Source organism: Chiloscyllium plagiosum, unplaced genomic scaffold (genome assembly GCF_037043375.1).
Source record: "Chiloscyllium plagiosum isolate Xiang-an unplaced genomic scaffold, Cpla_swu_hap1 HiC_scaffold_33, whole genome shotgun sequence".
NCBI lineage: Eukaryota > Metazoa > Chordata > Chondrichthyes > Orectolobiformes > Hemiscylliidae > Chiloscyllium > Chiloscyllium plagiosum.
In genome coordinates this window covers 6846996-6864457 of record NW_028270171.1, presented here as the reverse complement: position 1 = coordinate 6864457, position 17462 = coordinate 6846996, and the positions used below count along the sequence as shown (strand labels likewise).

At 45.2% G+C, this 17462-nt stretch overlaps 2 protein-coding genes across 2 annotated transcripts; both read left to right on the top strand.

The window, feature by feature from the left end:
- The first annotated feature begins 2505 nt into the window (after positions 1-2505).
- LOC122545240 (ferritin, heavy subunit-like) lies at positions 2506-8014 on the top strand. Its single transcript, XM_087978007.1, has 6 exons — positions 2506-2607; positions 3519-3665; positions 4289-4414; positions 4656-4787; positions 6153-6228; positions 8010-8014. Exons 1-6 carry the CDS (start codon positions 2506-2508, stop codon positions 8012-8014), a joined length of 588 nt encoding a protein of 195 aa, XP_087834133.1.
- A 3691-nt stretch (positions 8015-11705) lies between these two features.
- LOC148141188 (ferritin heavy chain, oocyte isoform-like) lies at positions 11706-13013 on the top strand. Its single transcript, XM_087978006.1, has 3 exons — positions 11706-11927; positions 12491-12613; positions 12867-13013. The coding sequence occupies exons 1-3, from the start codon at positions 11706-11708 to the stop codon at positions 13011-13013; spliced, it is 492 nt and encodes a 163-aa protein (XP_087834132.1).
- Positions 13014-17462: the final 4449 nt, after the last annotated feature.

Below are 17462 nucleotides of genomic sequence, written 5' to 3'. Positions count from 1 at the left end.
AAGGCAACAGGTTTAGACAGTAGATTTGGATCGGCTCAGGCTTGGAGGGCCTGTTCCTGGGCTGCAAATTTTCTTTGATATTTTGAATCCTTCTGGATGGAGGTTCTTTGTAAAATTGTCAAATTCTGGTTCAACCACATCTCGAGTGCTCAGTTCAGGCAGAGATGGTGCAGCCCAGAATTTCAGAATGAACTCAGAGATAAAGAGCTGGTTAAATGACATCAACAGTTTGCCCACAATCCTCAGGGTACAAGGTTAACAAAGGAGTGCAACTGAAATTTTAATGAGGATGAATGGATTTGACAGAGAAGATACAGGGGAACTGTTTCTTCACAATTGGTCAAATAGAACTGAGGATGTGGAATGGGATCATAGTCTTCAAATTAGAACTGAACTGTCTGGGATAACGTTAGGAATGGATGCTTCACAGGAAGGATAGTGGATGCGCGCAAACACACAAAAATACAGCTCACAGCACAGACACGGTCCTTGACAGAAGGTAGGTACAGCTCAAGTGGCAAGGAAATGCTGACTGTGGATCTCCCTCCTGCTGTAGCCTTTACCCACCCCTGCAGATAGCACACAAATACCTTCTGCCTGGATGGATGGCCGTTGAGGACTTGTTTTGCATTGCACTTTATCGGGATCCTCCCCTCCGACCTTACCGTCCTGGGTGGCCCTGCCAGGAGGTGGAAACCTCTTGCGGTATCGCTCTCAGACTCAACGGGACACTCGAGGCTCTCCATCACAGCGAGGTGACAATCCACAGAAAGGTCAGTCAGGAGACAGAGGCAGGGAAATGCTGTTCAGATGCAGATCATCCACAGAATCACAGAATTGTTATGGCACAGGAGGAGGCCATTCGGTCCATTGGGCCTGCAACAGCTCTGGTTGTTTCCTAATGAACCTGTCTAGAGATGTTATCAGACACCTCTGGAGCAGGTAGGGTCTCCCCCCCTCTCACCTCCCTCCAAGGCCCCAAAGGAAACTTCCATATCCGCCACAGATTCACCTGCACCTCCACACATATCATCTATTGCATCCTCTGCACCCGATGTGGCCTCCTCTATATTGGGGAGACTGGCCGCCTACTTGCGGAGCGTTTCAGAGAACACCTCTGGGACACCCGGACCAACCAACCCAACCACCCTGTAGCTCAACATTTCAATTCCCCCTCCCACTCCACCAAGGATATGCAGGTCTTTGGACTCCTCCATCGTCAGACCATAACAAAACGACGGTTGGAGGAAGAACGTCTCATCTTCCGGCTAGGAACCCTCCAACCACAAGGGATGAACTCGGATTTCACCAGTTTCCTCATTTCCCCACCCCCCACCCTGTGTCAGTCAAATCCATCAAATTCAGCACCGCCTTCCTAACCTGAGATCTTCTTCCCGACCTCTCCGCCCCCACCCCAGTCTGACCTATCACCCTCACCTTGACCTCTTTCCACCTATCACATTTCCGACACCCCTCCCCCAAGTCCCTCCTCCCTACCTTTTATCTTAGCCTGCTGGACAAACTTTCCCCATTCCTGAAGAAGGGCTTATGCCCGAAACGTCGATTCTCCTGTTCCCTGGATGCTGTCTGACCTGCTGCGCTTTTCCAGCAACACATTTCCAGCTTGTACAGAGACCTCCTGGCCCAGACAAAGGGACACCACCCCTGTGCCACAAGACTCTTACTAAACAGGTTATTAAAACATAGAATGAGAGAGAAAACAAAAGGAATGGGAGTCGGCCATTCAGCCCTGCTCCACCATTCCATGTGATTGAAGCTGATCATCTAACTCAGTACCATCTCCCACTCCATCCTCATAAACTTTGATCCCTTTAGCCCTAAGAGCTGTACCGAACTCCTTCTTGAAAACATTCAATGTTTTAGTCTCGATGTTTTCTGTGGCAAAGAATCCCAAAGGCTCCCCACAGTCAGAGTGAAGACCTTTCTCCTCATCTCAGTCCGAAACAGTTTACCCCGTGTCACGAGATTGTGGCCCCCCTGATTCTGGATTCCCCACCATTGAGAACAGCGTTCCAGTCTCTGCCCCATCTGCTCCTGTTACAATCGCCTTGTCCTAGCGCCAATCTCCCATTTCCAACACAAAAGGCTGAGAAACTGACTCCCCTCTTTCAGTTGGTCACAACAAACTTTATTTTAAAAGAAAACTTGAAAACCTTTCCTAATCCAAACCTATTTCTTTTAAAAGGACACAAACTCACAGTGACCTGATTGAGATTTTGCTGAGTGACCTCCTGCTGTTCCAATCACAGAATAATCATCCAGACCTGACTCTAATCTACACCTCTGATCAGCTCTGGTTAACACATCCCCACTCTCTCATTGGGGCCTATGTTCATGGGGGATGCCTGATTGGCTGTCAGGAATTGTCAATCATCATTGGTGATACCTCTCCCTGGATGGTCCCTGGGGGATAAATACAAGAACTTATGGGTGAGAGGTTCAGGTCTGGAGTTGTCTGGGTGATAGTAAGCAGGAATAGTGAAGATGGCCTCCCAAGTGTGTCAGAACTACCACAAGGACTGTGAGGATGCTGTTAACAAGCAGATCAACCTGGAGCTCTATTCCTCCTATGTTTACCTCTCCATGGTGAGCCTTGTGGGCTTGAAGGTTCTCTTTTAAAGTTAAGACTGTGATGTAACTATATGGAGTATCTAGGAATTTCCTTGCTCATATGTCTGAGCAATTGTATGTTGAGACTGTTGTCCTTGTCCTGTTCCCTGGACACACTTGACCCTGAAACCCTGTTTAGGATGCCCTTAAATTATAACCCTCCTTTGGGTGAGGGTCCCCAGTTTATTGTAACTTTGCACAGTGTAACCACTGGCAATTATCACCTGCCTCTGCAGTCAGGGTGTTTTAATTCTCTTTAGCTGGTTATGACTCATCTTTTTTGAAAAATGTTCTTTAAACCAAATGTATTAATTTTAAAAGTTGGCCTATGAAGCTATTTCTGTTGAAGTAAGTTTCATAACTAACTATGAATGAGGAAAGGTGGTTAAATGGCACACTTTCACATTTTGAAATGTGAATGATTTACAAAATAGCACAGTCAAAATTCTGTGCAGAGTGGATACTTATTCAGATGGGTAAGCTTGGTAATGAGATAGCTGACTGAGACTTCACATGTTAATCAATATGTTCATGTCCTGAGTTTGTTGGTGAATGACCTCACCAGCTTCCAGCATTGAGCATGAATGTTTGTAAACTGCAGTGCAGGGATGTCTAATGGCTGTCCTCAACTGGGACCTTCACAGTACTGTGCCACACTAGCACACCACCTCCTCAAGATACAGGCCAGGAGTTGCAGTTGGTTTTTTGATCTTCAGTTCTGGGAGATCAAAATGTCTGTTATTTGGGCCAAAAGTCACAGATGACTTTCTGCTTTTGTCACTAACTTCAATTAATTGGAAGAGAATTGAAATGGTGGGATGGTTTCACTTTCTTATTGAACCATGGATGAGATTGAGATTTGCTTCCCACTTTATCTCCACTTGCAGTCATCTTACTTTGACCGGGATGATGTTGCCCTGCGTCACTTTGCTGAGTTCTTCAAGGAGCAGTCCCATGAGGAACGGGAACACGCTGAGAAACTGATGGCATTCCAGAATAAACGTGGAGGCCGAGTCCTCCTGCAGGATGTCAAGGTTGGCTTCTGTAAACTTTGAAGGTTTATTTTGTGTGAACTCAAATTGACTGGTATCACGCAACCTGTTTATTGTCTCCAGATTTGAATAAATTGCTCACCAAAATCATGCATTGAATTTTAAAAAAAACTAGTTAACACTTGTGAAACAGCAATAGGCAATTGGGATGCTCCAGAATACTGGATGGAGAGCAACATTCCCATGGAAGAATGATCAACTATATAACCTCAGATGTCAATTCCAACACCCCTAGTAATATGAAGTAAGAATGAGAGAATCCATAGTGGTGGAAGGTAGCAGCATCTCCTTTCTGCATCTCCAAGATGTTTCTAATGGGCTGGTCAAAATGATTGAAAGGGATAGAACAGTACAGCAAGGAATTACCACCATTGGTGCATATTTTTAGATACATTTGATTATAGTATCTTAAAACAGTTTTACAGTAGGATCTTCTAAAATGTCTTCAGCTCAAGGAACAGTGAAAACTAAAGGAGTCAGTAAAACAATTGGCCGAAAATCCAACTCTTGCAATGTTTGTTGGAATAATGAACTGATCTGATGTAGCCTGAGATCCACCTGTCTGAGATGAGCTGGTTTTTCTCTCCTGACTTCCCTTGCTCCAGAAGCCAGAGCTGGATGAGTGGGGCAATGGTCTGGAGGCAATGCAGAGAGCTCTGCAGATGGAGAAGGATGTGAACCAGAGTCTGCTGGATCTGCACAAACTCTCCTCTGACCACACGGACCCTCATGTGAGTTTCTCTTTTTTCTCTCCAAACATTTGTAAGGAAATCTGTTTACTCCCTGGGGGGGACAATTCCAATTCTAATTTACCTGCCTCCTGCCGGCTGAAATCCAGAAACATTTCAGAAGGCATCCCTGATTGTGGTGAGGGAGGGGTACAATGTGGTGGTGATTGTAATGTCTGTAATGGGATGTCTCACTCAGGTGCATGGTTTGTTCCTTGAGGCTAATCTTTGTCTCCTCTTCCAGCTGTGTGACTTCCTGGAGAGGCACTACTTGGATGAGCAAGTGAAGATGATCAAGAAGCTGGGAGATCACATCACCAACCTGAAGAGACTGGGAGCCCCTGAGAATGGCCTGGGAGAGTACCTGTTTGACAGGCTCACCCTGAGCTGAGTGGGATTCAACAACTCCATTTGTTGGTCATGGTGACTTCATTCCAGTGGATGATTTTGGTTGTGCTCTGCACAAAATTAAAATAGTGTTCACCATGGAACTGAGTACTGTGTAACTACTTAGTTTCATTGGGTTCTTGAGGTTTTGATGTTTAACATCTGATCATTAAATTCTTTTCTCTCAACCTTGTTTCAATGCTTGTCCCAATAATTTGTTCAATTTTATTTAGCAATGTAGAGGGACTTTTTGGACTAAGTGAGCAATTCTCATAATTGGAAATTCCACAACAGCTTAAGCTTTTTGGCTTTTAAGGAATCACCTACTGCCTGTGCTCACTGGAACATGCAACAGCCAATAGTTTGAAATCTAAATGTTTGACAACTGGTTTACTGAGCAATTCTTTCAACTTTTTAAAACTGAAGCAAAAAAAAACTGGTTGCTGCAAATCAGGAAGAAGACCTGCTGGGACAACTTGGGTTTGGCAGTATCTGTGGTGTGAAATCCGTTGAGAACAGTTGTTAGACCTGAAATATTAACTAGTTCTTGCAATAGATACTGTTTAGACCTGTTTTCCAGCACTTTGGTTTGATGGTTAAATCAGAATCTAAACACTCATCTAAAATTACTCCTTTTTACAACAATATAAAGGTTGAATATCTTGCTTGAAGGTACACTACATTTGACTGTTCTTGGATAAGCAATACTTGATTGCTGTATGCTGGCTTCCCAAGCTGGCTTCCATGTTCCAGGCTGGAGAATGAAGATTCTGCTTTTGATTGGCATCAGTGTCTCTAATCTAATTGGCTAATAACTATCCTCTACGTGAAGAAATGCAACAGTGCCTACCTTTAACCCACATAGGACAAACATAGCAATTCTCTCTTTTTTTTTTTTTACTGCTCTTGCAATCCAGGGGTGTCAAATACTGAAGGCAGCTGGTGCAAAGAAAGGTATACAGGAAAGCCACACACACAGACCAAGTCCTGAACTATGAAAGCAACCACCCCAACACACACAAAAGAAGTTGCATCAAGACACTGTTCAAAAGGGCCACAACACACTGCAGTACACCTGAACTGCAAAAAGAGGAAGAAGAACACCTATACAATGTATTTGCCAAAAACGGATACCCGCGCAATTTCATCAACAGATGCTTAAGGGAAAGACAACGGAACGAGGATATAGAACATAGAACAATACAGCACAGAACAGGCCCTTCGGCCCACGATGTTGTGCCGAACTTCTAACCTAGATTAAGTACCCATCCATGTACCTATCCAAATGCTGCTTAAAGATCGCCAATGATTCCGACTCTACCACTCCCACGGGCAGCGCATTCCATGCCCCCACCACTCTCTGGGTAAAGAACCCACCCCTGACATCTCCCCTATACCTTCCACCCTTCACCTTAAATTTATGTCCCCTTGTAACACTCTGTTGTACCCGGGGAAAAAGTTTCTGACTGTCTACTCTATCTATTCCTCTGATCATCTTATAAACCTCTATCAAGTCACCCCTCATCCTTCGCAGTTCCAACGAGAAAAGGCCGAGAACTCTCAACCTATCCTCATACGACTTCCTCTCCATTCCAGGCAACATCCTGGTAAATCTTCTCTGCACCCTCTCCAAAGCTTCCACATCTTTCCTAAAGTGAGGCGACCAGAACTGCACACAGTACTCCAACTGTGGCCTAACCAAAGTCCTGTACAGCTGCAACATCACTTCACGACTCTTGAATTCAATCCCTCTGCTAATGAACGATAATACTCCATAGGCCTTTTTACAAACTCTATCCACCTGAGTGGCAACCTTCAAAGATCTATGTACATAGACCCCAAGATCCCTCTGTTCCTCCACCTGACTAAGAACCCTACCATTAACCCTGTATTCCGCATTCTTATTTGTTCTTCCAAAATGGACAACCTCACACTTGGCAGGGTTGAACTCCATCTGCCACTCCTCAGCCCAGCTCTGCATCATATCTAAGTCCCTCTGCAGCCGACAACAGCCCTCCTCACTGTCCACAACTCCACCTATCTTCGTATCATCTGCAAATTTACTGACCCACCCTTCGACTCCCTCATCTAAGTCATTAATAAAAATTACAAACAGCAGAGGACCCAGAACTGATCCCTGCGGAACTCCACTTGTAACTGGGCTCCAGGCTGAATATTTACCATCTACCACCACTCTCTGCCTTCGACCGGTTAGCCAGTTTTCTATCCAATTGGCCAAATTTCCCTCTATCCTACGCTACAACCCAAAGGACTAGCCACACTACCATACGTCAAGAGCATTTCCGAACTGACAGCCAGACTACTGCGACCACTAGGACTCATAACAGCACACAAATCAACAGCCACACTCAGACAACTCACCAGGACAAAGGACCCGATACCCAGCATAAGCAAAACCAATGTAGTGTAAAAAATCCCATGCAAGGACTGCACAAAACACTACATAGGACAAACAGGAAGACAGCTAACAATCTCCTCCATGAACACCAACGAGCCACGAAACAAAATGACACGACTAGCTATCCTTAGTAGCCACACATGCAGAGGACAAGCAACATGAGTTTGACTGGGACAACACTACTACTATAGGCCAATCCAAACAGAGAACAGCCAGAGAATTCCTAGAGGCTTGGCACTCATCGACAGATTCAATCAATAAGCACATTGAGCTGGACTCTATATACTGACCACTGCAACGGACAGCTGGAACTGACAACCGGAAGCGGCAGATTCAAACCACTACAAATGCCGGAGGAAAGATCACAGAAGCACTTCACAGGAGGCTCCCAAGCACTGAGGATGTCACCTAGACAGGGGACGAAACGTCTGCAACACAAATTCCCAGCTCGGCGAACAGAACCACAACAACGAGCACCCAAGGTACAAATCTTCACACAAACTTTGAGGTGCAAAGAAAGCTATAGGACCCGAGTAGCATTTGCAGGAGTTTGTTCCAATTTTTTTTCCTTTAATTTACATGAAATTAGCTCTCCTTTGATTATACTCTGCATGGAGTGTGGAGTCACATGTAGATCATTGTGGCATTGACATATTTCTTGGAAAATCTGTCAGGGGACTAGTACTGATCAGGTGGGTCATATTCACAGCCCATGATAGAATCAGGGGGTCACTAAATAACTCGGTTATGACTGCTCAATTATCATAAGGCTACGCTGTTCATTTTTCTCAGATTGAACGGAGATAAATGGGGCAGGTGCTTGTCTTTGGGGCTGGGGAGACAGTGTTTCCCATTTAAAATGGTATTCTGTAAATGTCCACTACAAATGTAAGCTTTGGTGTTTTACACTTCAACACTATTGGGAGTGAAAATGCATAATGTGCTTTAAATTTGCACGCACTGCTAGGTCAAATGTTCTCTTCCAATCTCCCAGTGTGCAAACTGAGAGTGTCCATTTTGCAGGCTTGACCAGGCTCTGTGTTGATATTAGAACTGATGCTCCAAGTGATAAGGCTATCTATGGATTTGGTTATGTTCATCAGTTCTCAGGGGGTGGTGGTTCCCTGTGTGCATTTTGATTTTGTGCTTGAATGTTCTAATTTGGAGGATGGATGTTATCAGCTTCAGTTTCTGAAAAGCCAAAGCAGCCACTTTAATGATTTCAGTGACAGGGAATTTCATCATCATTGATGGGGAATTGGCTTGGGAGAGGGGCTGTCAGTCTTTATAACGGGGAGTGTACAAACAACACCCTCCAGTTGACACCCTCCAGTTCAAAGCACCCCACTTCATTGGCACAATAGCCACCAACATTCATTCCTTCCACCCACTGACACTTAACAACTGCAAGGTGTACCATCTACCAAATGCTGTAGGAATTTGCCAACATGTTCCAAACCCATGACCACTCCCATCTAGAAGGAAGAGGGCAAAGATACATGGCACCTCCACCCTTGCACGTTTGTCTCTGAGCCACTCACCTTTTTGACTCAGGAAATATATCGCTGTTCTTCCCCTGTTGCTGAGTCAAAATCCTGGATTCCCTACCTAACACGATTGTGGGTCCACCTCTACCCCATGGCCAACAGCAGCAATTCAAGAACATAAATCACCACCACCACCTTGACAAGGGTAATTAAGGATGGGCAATAAATGCTGACCTAGCATTTTAATTTTGTTTCTTTCAAAGATGTAAAAAGGAGGGCCCTGTACAGACTGCTGCTGCACACCGTCCACCTCTTCTCCCTCATCCACGTCCGGACACGCCTTGGCGTGCCCATTTGCCACCGGACGGTGGGGATCCCCAGTGGAGGGCTCTCTACGCGGGAGTCCTCCCCCTTTCTCTCGGCGATCTGGGGTGGAGGGTGCCGCACGCAGCAGTCCCCTGCAACCGCAGATTGCGGTGGTTCACGGACTCCCAGCCCAACTGCTTGTTCTGTGGCGCTGTGGAGTCCATGGACCATGTACATATTGGGTGTGGGCGTTTGGACTCCCTTTTTGATTTTCTTAAAAACCTCCTCCTCTGCTTTTGGCTGCACTTCAGTCCCACGCTCCTGATCTTCGGGCACCCGGTACGGAGGAGGGAGGGCAGGTCTGAAGACCTCCTCGTGGGTCTGCTCCTGGGCCTGGCCAAACTGGCCATCAACAGGTCGAGGCAGCGGGCCGTGGAGGGGGTCGTTAGGGCCGACTGCCTGCCCCTCTTCCGCGGCTACGTTAGGCCCCGGTGTTCTTGGAGAAGGAGCACGCGGTGTCGACCAACACCCTGGAGTTGTTCAGGGAGAGGTGGGCGCCGCAGGGAGTGGAGTGCATCATTTCTCCCTCCAACTCTATTTTGATTTAGTCCCTACCCTCCCCTTCACTGTTTTGATCACACAGCACTGCCCTTTGATGTGAAGGGCAGTGTTTGTCACTGGCCACCCAGGTGTTTTCCTATCTTCCTGGTGGTGGAATTTGAATAAAGATTCGTGCACTTTGTGTCTTTCACTGTGTCTCACACCTGCACACACACACCATGGGTGGTGAGGAAAAAAATAATAAGCACTACCGCACTTAGGTGGTAGTGTGGCGGTTAAATAAAAAAAAACAAAACAGGTGTGCTTGCCCTTTGATGTGAAGGGCAGTGTTTGTCACTGGCCACTTGAGTGTTTGCGCAAGAAAAATATAATAGATAGAGGGGAACTGTTTATTCTCAATGGGTCAACTAGAACTGAGGATGTGGAATAGGATTAGAATCTTCACATTAGAACTAAACTGTCCAGGATAATGTTCAGAATGGCTTCTTCACAGGAAGGATAGTGAATGCACACACATATACACAAGCACACAAAAATACAGCTCACAACACAGACACGGTGCTTCACAGAAGGTAGAGCCAGCTCAAGTGGCAAGGAAATGTCGATTTGTGATCTCCCTCCTGCTGTAGCCTATACCCACCCTCGTGGTTAGCAGACAAATATCTTCTGCCTGGATGGATGACCGTTGAGGATTTGATTTCCATTGCACTTTACCGGGATCCTCCTCTCTGACCTTACCGTCCTGGGTGGTCCTGCCAGGAGGTGGAAACCTCTTGATGTATCGCTCTTAGAATCAACGGGACACTCGAGGCTCTCCATCACAGCGAGGTGACAATCCACAGAAAGGTCAGTCAGGAGACAGAGGCAGGGAAACGCTGTTCAGATGCAGATCATCCACAGAATCACAGAATTGTTATGGCACAGGAGGAGGCCATTCGGTCTATAGTTTTATTGTAACTCTGCACAGTGTAACCACTGGCAATTACCCTCCTAGCTGCAGAGGCAGGTGTTGTCTTAATTCTCTTTAGTTATCGTCTGTCCAGGACATTGGTTTGGCCACTGTTTGAATTTTGTTCAATGCTAGTCTCCCTCCTATTGGAAAGATGTTGTGAAACCTTTGAAAGGGTTCAGAAAAGATTTACAAGGATGTTGCCTGGGTTGGAGGATTTGAGCTATTGGGAGAGGCTGAACAGGCTGGGGCTGCTTTTCCCTGGAGTATTGGAGGCTGAGGGGTGACCTCAGAGGTTGATAAAATCATGAGGCATGGATAGGATAGACAAACCCACTTCACTGTTGTATGGAAGTCCAGAACTAGAGGGCATAGGTTTAGGGTGACAGGGAAAAGATATAAGAGACCTAAGGGGCAACTCTTCCACTCCAGGGTAGTATGTGTATGGAATGAGCTGCCAGAGGAAGTGGTGGAGGCTAGTACAATGGCAACATTGAACAGCCATCTGGATGGTATATGAATAGGAAGGGTTTGGAGGCATACGGGCAGGTGGGACTAGATTGGGTTAGGATATCTGGATGGCATAATGAGTTGGACCAAAGTGTTTACGTGCTGTACACCTGACTCCATGACAAATCTTTTTCAAAAAACTTTCTCTCAACCAAATGTATTGAATTTAAAAGCTACCCAAATAATGAAGCTGCTGTCTTTTGTTGATGAAGTGAGCTTACTTAATGTGAGGAAAAAGTGGTTAAATGGCACTTTTTTCACTTGAAATGTGAATGATCTAAAAATAGCACAGTCCAGATTATGTGCAGAGTAGATAGTAGGACAGTGGTTATTCAGGTGGGAGGTTGGTAATTAAGTAGCTGACTGAGATTTCTGCCTATTCATCATGTTCATGTCCTGTTTCAGTTGGTCAATGATCTCTCTAGTATCCAGCACTGAGCAAGAATGTTTCTAACCTGCAGTGCAGGGATGTCTAATGGTTGTCTCCAATAAAGACCTTCTCAGTACTCTGCCACACTAGCACACTGCCTCCCTAAGATACAGGCCAGGAGTTGCAGTTGGGTTTTTTTTCAGATTCTCATTTCTGGGAGGTCAAAATGTCTGCTATTCAGATCATAATCAACAGATGACATTCTGCTTTTGTCACTCACTTCAATTAATTGGAAGGGAATTGAAATGGTGGATGGGTCACTTTCTGATTGTGCCAAGGATGAGAGTAATGCTTTCTTCCCACTTTATCTCCACTTGCAGTCCTCTTACTTTGACCGGGATGATGTTGCCCTGCGTCACTTTGCTGAGTTCTTCAAGGAACAGTCCCATGAGGAACGGGAACACGCTGAGAAACTGATGGAATTCCAGAATAAACGTGGAGGCCGGGTCCTCCTGCAGGATGTCCAGGTTGGCTTCTGTAAACTTTAAAGGTTTCAGTGTTTTTGTGTGAACTCCAATTGACTGGTATCAGTCAATCTGTTGAGCCTCAAGACTGAATAAATGCTATATGAATTGGAGATTGTATTGGTGAGCAATGCACTGAATTGGGGACTATTTTGCACTTGTGAAACAGCAACAGGCAATTGGGATGATCCAGAATACTGGATGGAGAGAATCCTTCTCATGTAACAATGATAAACCTATATAACCTCAGCTATCAATCCCAATGCCCCTCAGTGGTAAGAATGAGAGAATCGACAGGGGTGGAAGGTAGCAGCATCTCCAAGATGTTTCTACTGGGCTGGTCAAAAGGAATAGAACAGTAAAGCAAGGAATTACATTAGGATTATATCTTAAAATGTGCTTTCACGGTATGGTATGCTTCTAAAATTTAAGCTCTGGGAACAGTGAAATCTAAAGGAGTCAGTAAAATCTAACTCTTTGGAATAATGAACTGATCAGATGTAGCCTGTGATCCACCTGTCTGAGATGAGCTGGTTTTTCTCTCCTGACTTCCCTCCCTCCAAAAGCCAGAGCAGGATGAGTGGGGCAATGGTCTGGAGGCAATGCAGAGAGCTCTGCAGATGGAGAAGGATGTGAACCAGAGTCTGCTGGATCTGCACAAACTCTCCTCTGGCCACACTGACCCTCATGTGAGTTTTCCATTTTTTTTTCTGTCAACATTTGACAGGAAATGATCTTTGTTTGGGGGAAGTGGGGGGTAGAATTCCAATTATCATCGACCTGCCTCCTGCAGGCTGAAATCATAAGCTTTTCAACAAGCATCCCAGAATGCACCTCTCCCTCACCACAAGGTGGTGGAGATTTCCCACATCTGTATTGGGACATCACCTTTTTCAGGTGCATGGTTTGTTCCTTGAGGCTAATCTTTGTCTCCTCTTCCAGCTGTGTGACTTCCTGGAGAGGCACTACTTGGATGAGCAAGTGAAGATGATCAAGAAGCTGGGAGATCACATCACCAACCTGAAGAGACTGGGAGCCCCTGAGAATGGCCTGGGAGAGTACCTGTTTGACAGGCTCACCCTGAGCTGATTGGGATTCAAGAACTCCATTGGTTGGACATGGTGACTTCATTCTAGTGGATGACTTTGGTTGTGCTTTGCACAAAATTAAAATAGTGTTCACCATGGAACTGGGTATTTTGTGTAGTTTCTTTAGTTTAATTTGGTTCTTGGGTCTTTGACATTGAACATCTGATCACTTAAATCCTTTTTCTCTCAACCTTGTTTCGATGATTATCCCAGTAATTTGCTCAGTGTTTTTATTCTGGTCTGTGGAGAGACTTTTGCAATAAGTGAGCAACTCTCATAATTGGAAAGCAGTTGTGGAATTGAAGGTTTTTTGGCTTGTAAGCAGTGCTCACTATCTGCCTGTGCTCACTGGAATAAGTTTGCAGCAATAGTATCTAGTCAATAGTTACAAGTCTGAATGATTTACACAACTGGTGTACTCCTGAGCAATGCTTAGAGGCTTTTGAAAATTGAAGCAAAAAACATTTGGCTGCTGGAAATCAGGAAGAAACACAGTTCGGAAAACTTTGGGTTTAGCAGCATCTGTGGAGTGAAGTCAGTTCAGTCACTGGACCTGAAATATTAATTACTCGTGTAACTGATTATTGTCACTCTAGTATTTTCCAGCAATTAGTTTTAATGCTTAGATTCTGATTTAGTGGAATATCTACAATGACCCCCTTACAAGAACATAAGTTGAATATCTTGCTCAAAGGTAAACTACCGTTTTGTTCTTGGATAGGTGATACTTGATTGCTATATGGTGGTTTCCAAGTTCCAGGCTGGAGAATGAAGATTCTGCTTTTGATTGGCATCAGTGTCTCTAGTCTAATTGGCTAATAACTATCCTCTACCTGAGGAAATGCAACAGTGCCTACCTTCTCCCGTGTGAGACAATTGTAACAATTCCTTTCTTGACAGCGCTGGATTGCTAGAGCAGTAAATACTGAGGGTAGCTGGTGCAAAGAAAGCTATAGGACCCAAGTAGCATTTGCAGTAATTTGTTCCAAATGGTTTTTCCTTTTTAATTTACATGAAATCAGCTCTCTAATATATAGGCTGCGCTGAGTGTGGAGTCTTAGTTCAAGGGAAATCGAATGGGTGATGAATGCTGCTCTTGCTTGGGATGCTCAGTCCACAATAAGTAGGGCACAAAGTAACTTGGTCAATGACTGCTCAGCCATCTTAAGGCTGTACTGTTCATCTTTCTCAGCTTGAAGTGAGATTAATGGGGCAGGTGCTTGTCTGTGGAGGGGAAGAAAAGACATTTCCCATCTAAAATGTTATTCTCAGACATCAGTACAACACAAATGTCAGCTTTGATACTTACCACCTTTTGTTTTCCATAATTTTGGGATTGAAAATGCACATGTGCTTTGAGTTTGCACACATGGAGGTCAAATGTTCTTTTCCAATCTTCCCAGTGTGCAAATTCGGATAGTCCATTTTACAGGCTTGACTAGGCTCTAAAGGTTGATATTGGACGTGCTGCTCCAAGTGACAAGGCTATTTATGGATTTGGTTATGTTCAGAGGTGGTGTTTCCCAGCCTGCAGCTTGAGTTGTGCTGCTCCTTTTAATTTGGAGGATGGACATTATCAGCGTCAGTTTGTGAAAAGCCAAAGCTGCCACCTTAGTGCTGTCATTGACATGATCACTGGGGAGAGATATTGAATGTGGGTGGGGAATTGGCTTGGGCAGGGGGTATCAAAGTCAGGATAATGGGGAGTGTGCCAACAACATTCAAGGATCTTGACACCCTCCAGTTCAAAGCAGCCCACTTGATTGGCACAATAGCTACCAACATTCATTCCTTCCATCCACTGACACTTGGCCACTGCAAGGTGTACCATCTACCAAATGCTGTAGGAATTCACTAAAGCTCCTCTAGACAACATGTTCCAAACCCATGACCACTCCCAACATGTTCCAAACCCATGACCACTCCCCTCTCAAAGGACAAGGGCAGAAATAAATGGCAACTCCACCCCTTGCAAGTTCCCCTTCGTGCCACTCACCGTTGACACTTAGCACTATGTCACCGTTCTTTCCCCTGTTGCTGAGTCAAAATCCTGGATTCCCTCCCAAACAGGATTGTGGGTCTACCTCCACCAAATAGACAACAGCAGTAATTCAAGAAAGCAAATCATCACCACCACCTTGACAAGGGTAGTTAAGATTAGATGATCTACAGTATAGAAACAGGCCCTTCGGCCCAACATGTCCACGCTGACCCTCTGAAGAGTAACCCAACCCTCCTCTGACTAATGCACCTAACAACTATGGACAAGTTAGCATAGCCAATTCAGCTGGCCTGCACGTTTTTGTAATGTGGGAGGAAACCCACACAGACAGTCACCCAAGGCTGGAATCGAACCTGGGATCCTGGCGCTGTAAGGCAGCAGTGCTAGTCACTGTGCCCTGGGCAATAAATGCTGGCCCAGCCACCAGCACCCTCATTGTGTGAGCGAATTAAAAATTAGCAAGATCTGATTACTTTTCCCAAGGAGAGGCACTGGGAAACAGCTTTTCATGAGATTTATCAATCTTCTAGATGAAGGAATGAAGGGCCATCAATAAAATGATGACTCTATATTAGGTTGCACATTACCATGAGAGCAGAATGTTGCAAAGTTTAATGGAATGGGCAAGACTGGCAGATACAGGACACTGAGGGGAAGTATAAGGTTATCCACTTCTGACCAAGAAAGACAATGCACAGTGTTTTGTAAATGGTGACATCTTCTGCTGTGTCATCAAAACTAATGATCAAAATGAAATTATTCAGACAAGTGGACAGAAATGGAGTGAACAGATGTAAAAACACAAAGCAAAGGAACTAATTTAATTTTAGTCCCTGATCTCAAAGAGGTTCTTTGTTCTTTTATAAGAGCTGGCATGTCATGTTAAAATTGTACACCACATTGGTTCAGCCACATTTAGAATACTGTGTACAGTTCTGATCGCCACATTACCGAAAGGATGTGGACACTTTGGAGAGGGTGCAGAGAAGGTTTACGAGGAAGTTGCCTGGTATAGAAGGTGCTAGCTATGAAGAGAGGTTGAGTAGAGTCATAGAGATGTACAGCATGGAAACAGACCCTTCGGTCCAACCCGTCCAGGCAGACCAGATATCCCACCCCAATCTATCCCACCTGCCAGCACCTGGCCCATATCCCTCCAAACCCTTCCTATTCTTATAACCAACCAAATACCTCTTAAAATGTTGCAATTGTACCAGCCTCCACCACATCCTCTGGCAGCTCATTCCATACATGTACCACCCTCTGTGTGAAAAAGCTGCCCCTTAGGTTGCTTTTATATCTTTCCCCTCTCACCCTAAACCTATGCCCTCTAGTTCTGCACTCCCAGACTCCAGGGAAAAGACTTTGTCTATTTATCCTATCCATGCCCCTCAATTTTTAAAATGATGAAGGGTAATATCAGGGTAGATAGAGATAAGTTTTTTTCCCTGAGGGTGAAGGATTCAATAACGAGAGGTCACGCTTTCAAGGTGAGAGGTGAAAGGTTTAAGGGGGATAAATGCAGCAAGTACTTTATACAGAGGATGGTGGGTGTCTGGAACGCGTTGCCAGCAGAGGCGGTAGAGGCAGACACAGTAGACTCATTTAAGATGCGTCTGGACAGATGCACAATTAGGTGGGGATCAGAGGAATACAGATGCTTAGGAACAAGGCAACAGGTTTAGACAGTAGATTTGGATCGGCTCAGGCTTGGAGGGCCTGTTCCTGGGCTGCAAATTTTCTTTGTTCTCTTTGATATTTTGAATCCTTCTGGATGGAGGTTCTTTGTAAAAGTGTCAAATTCTGGTTCAACCGCATCTGGAGTGCTCAGTTCAGGCAGAGATGGTGCAGCCCTGAATTTCTGAATGAACTCAGAGATAAAGAGCTGGTTAAATGACATCAACAGTTTGCCCACAATCCTCAGGGTACAAGGTTAACAAAGGAGTGCAATTGAAATTTTAATGAGGATGAATGGATTTGACAGAGAAGATACAGGGGAACTGTTTCTTCACAATTGGTCAAATAGAACTGAGGATGTGGAATGGGATCATAGTCTTCAAGTTAGAACTGAACTGTCTGGGATAATGTTAGGAATGGATGCTTCACAGGAAGGATAGTGGATGCGCGCGCACACAGGCACAAACACACAAAAATACAGCTCACAGCACAGACACGGTCCTTGACAGAAGGTAGGTACAGCTCAAGTGGCAAGGAAATGCTGACTGGGGATCTCCCTCCTGCTGTAGCCTTTACCCACCCCTGCAGATAGCACACAAATACCTTCTGCCTGGATGGATGGCCGTTGAGGACTTGTTTTGCATCGCATTTTATCGGGATCCTCCCCTCCGACCTTACCGTCCTGGGTGGCCCTGCCAGGAGGTGGAAACCTTTTGAGGTATCGCTCTCAGAATCAACGGGACACTCGAGGCTCTCCATCACAGCGAGGTG

Coding starts and splice junctions, on each gene's coding strand:
- LOC122545240 (XM_087978007.1), top strand. CDS start 2,506: ATGGCCTCCCAAGTGTGTCAGAACTACCACAAGGACTGTGAGGATGCT. Junction 2,608..3,518: donor CCTATGTTTACCTCTCCATG/GTGAGCCTTGTG, acceptor CTCCACTTGCAG/TCATCTTACTTTGACCGGGA. Junction 4,415..4,655: donor CTGACCACACGGACCCTCAT/GTGAGTTTCTCT, acceptor CTCCTCTTCCAG/CTGTGTGACTTCCTGGAGAG.
- LOC148141188 (XM_087978006.1), top strand. CDS start 11,706: ATGGTGGATGGGTCACTTTCTGATTGTGCCAAGGATGAGAGTAATGCT. Junction 11,928..12,490: donor TCCTCCTGCAGGATGTCCAG/GTTGGCTTCTGT, acceptor TCCCTCCAAAAG/CCAGAGCAGGATGAGTGGGG. Junction 12,614..12,866: donor CTGGCCACACTGACCCTCAT/GTGAGTTTTCCA, acceptor CTCCTCTTCCAG/CTGTGTGACTTCCTGGAGAG.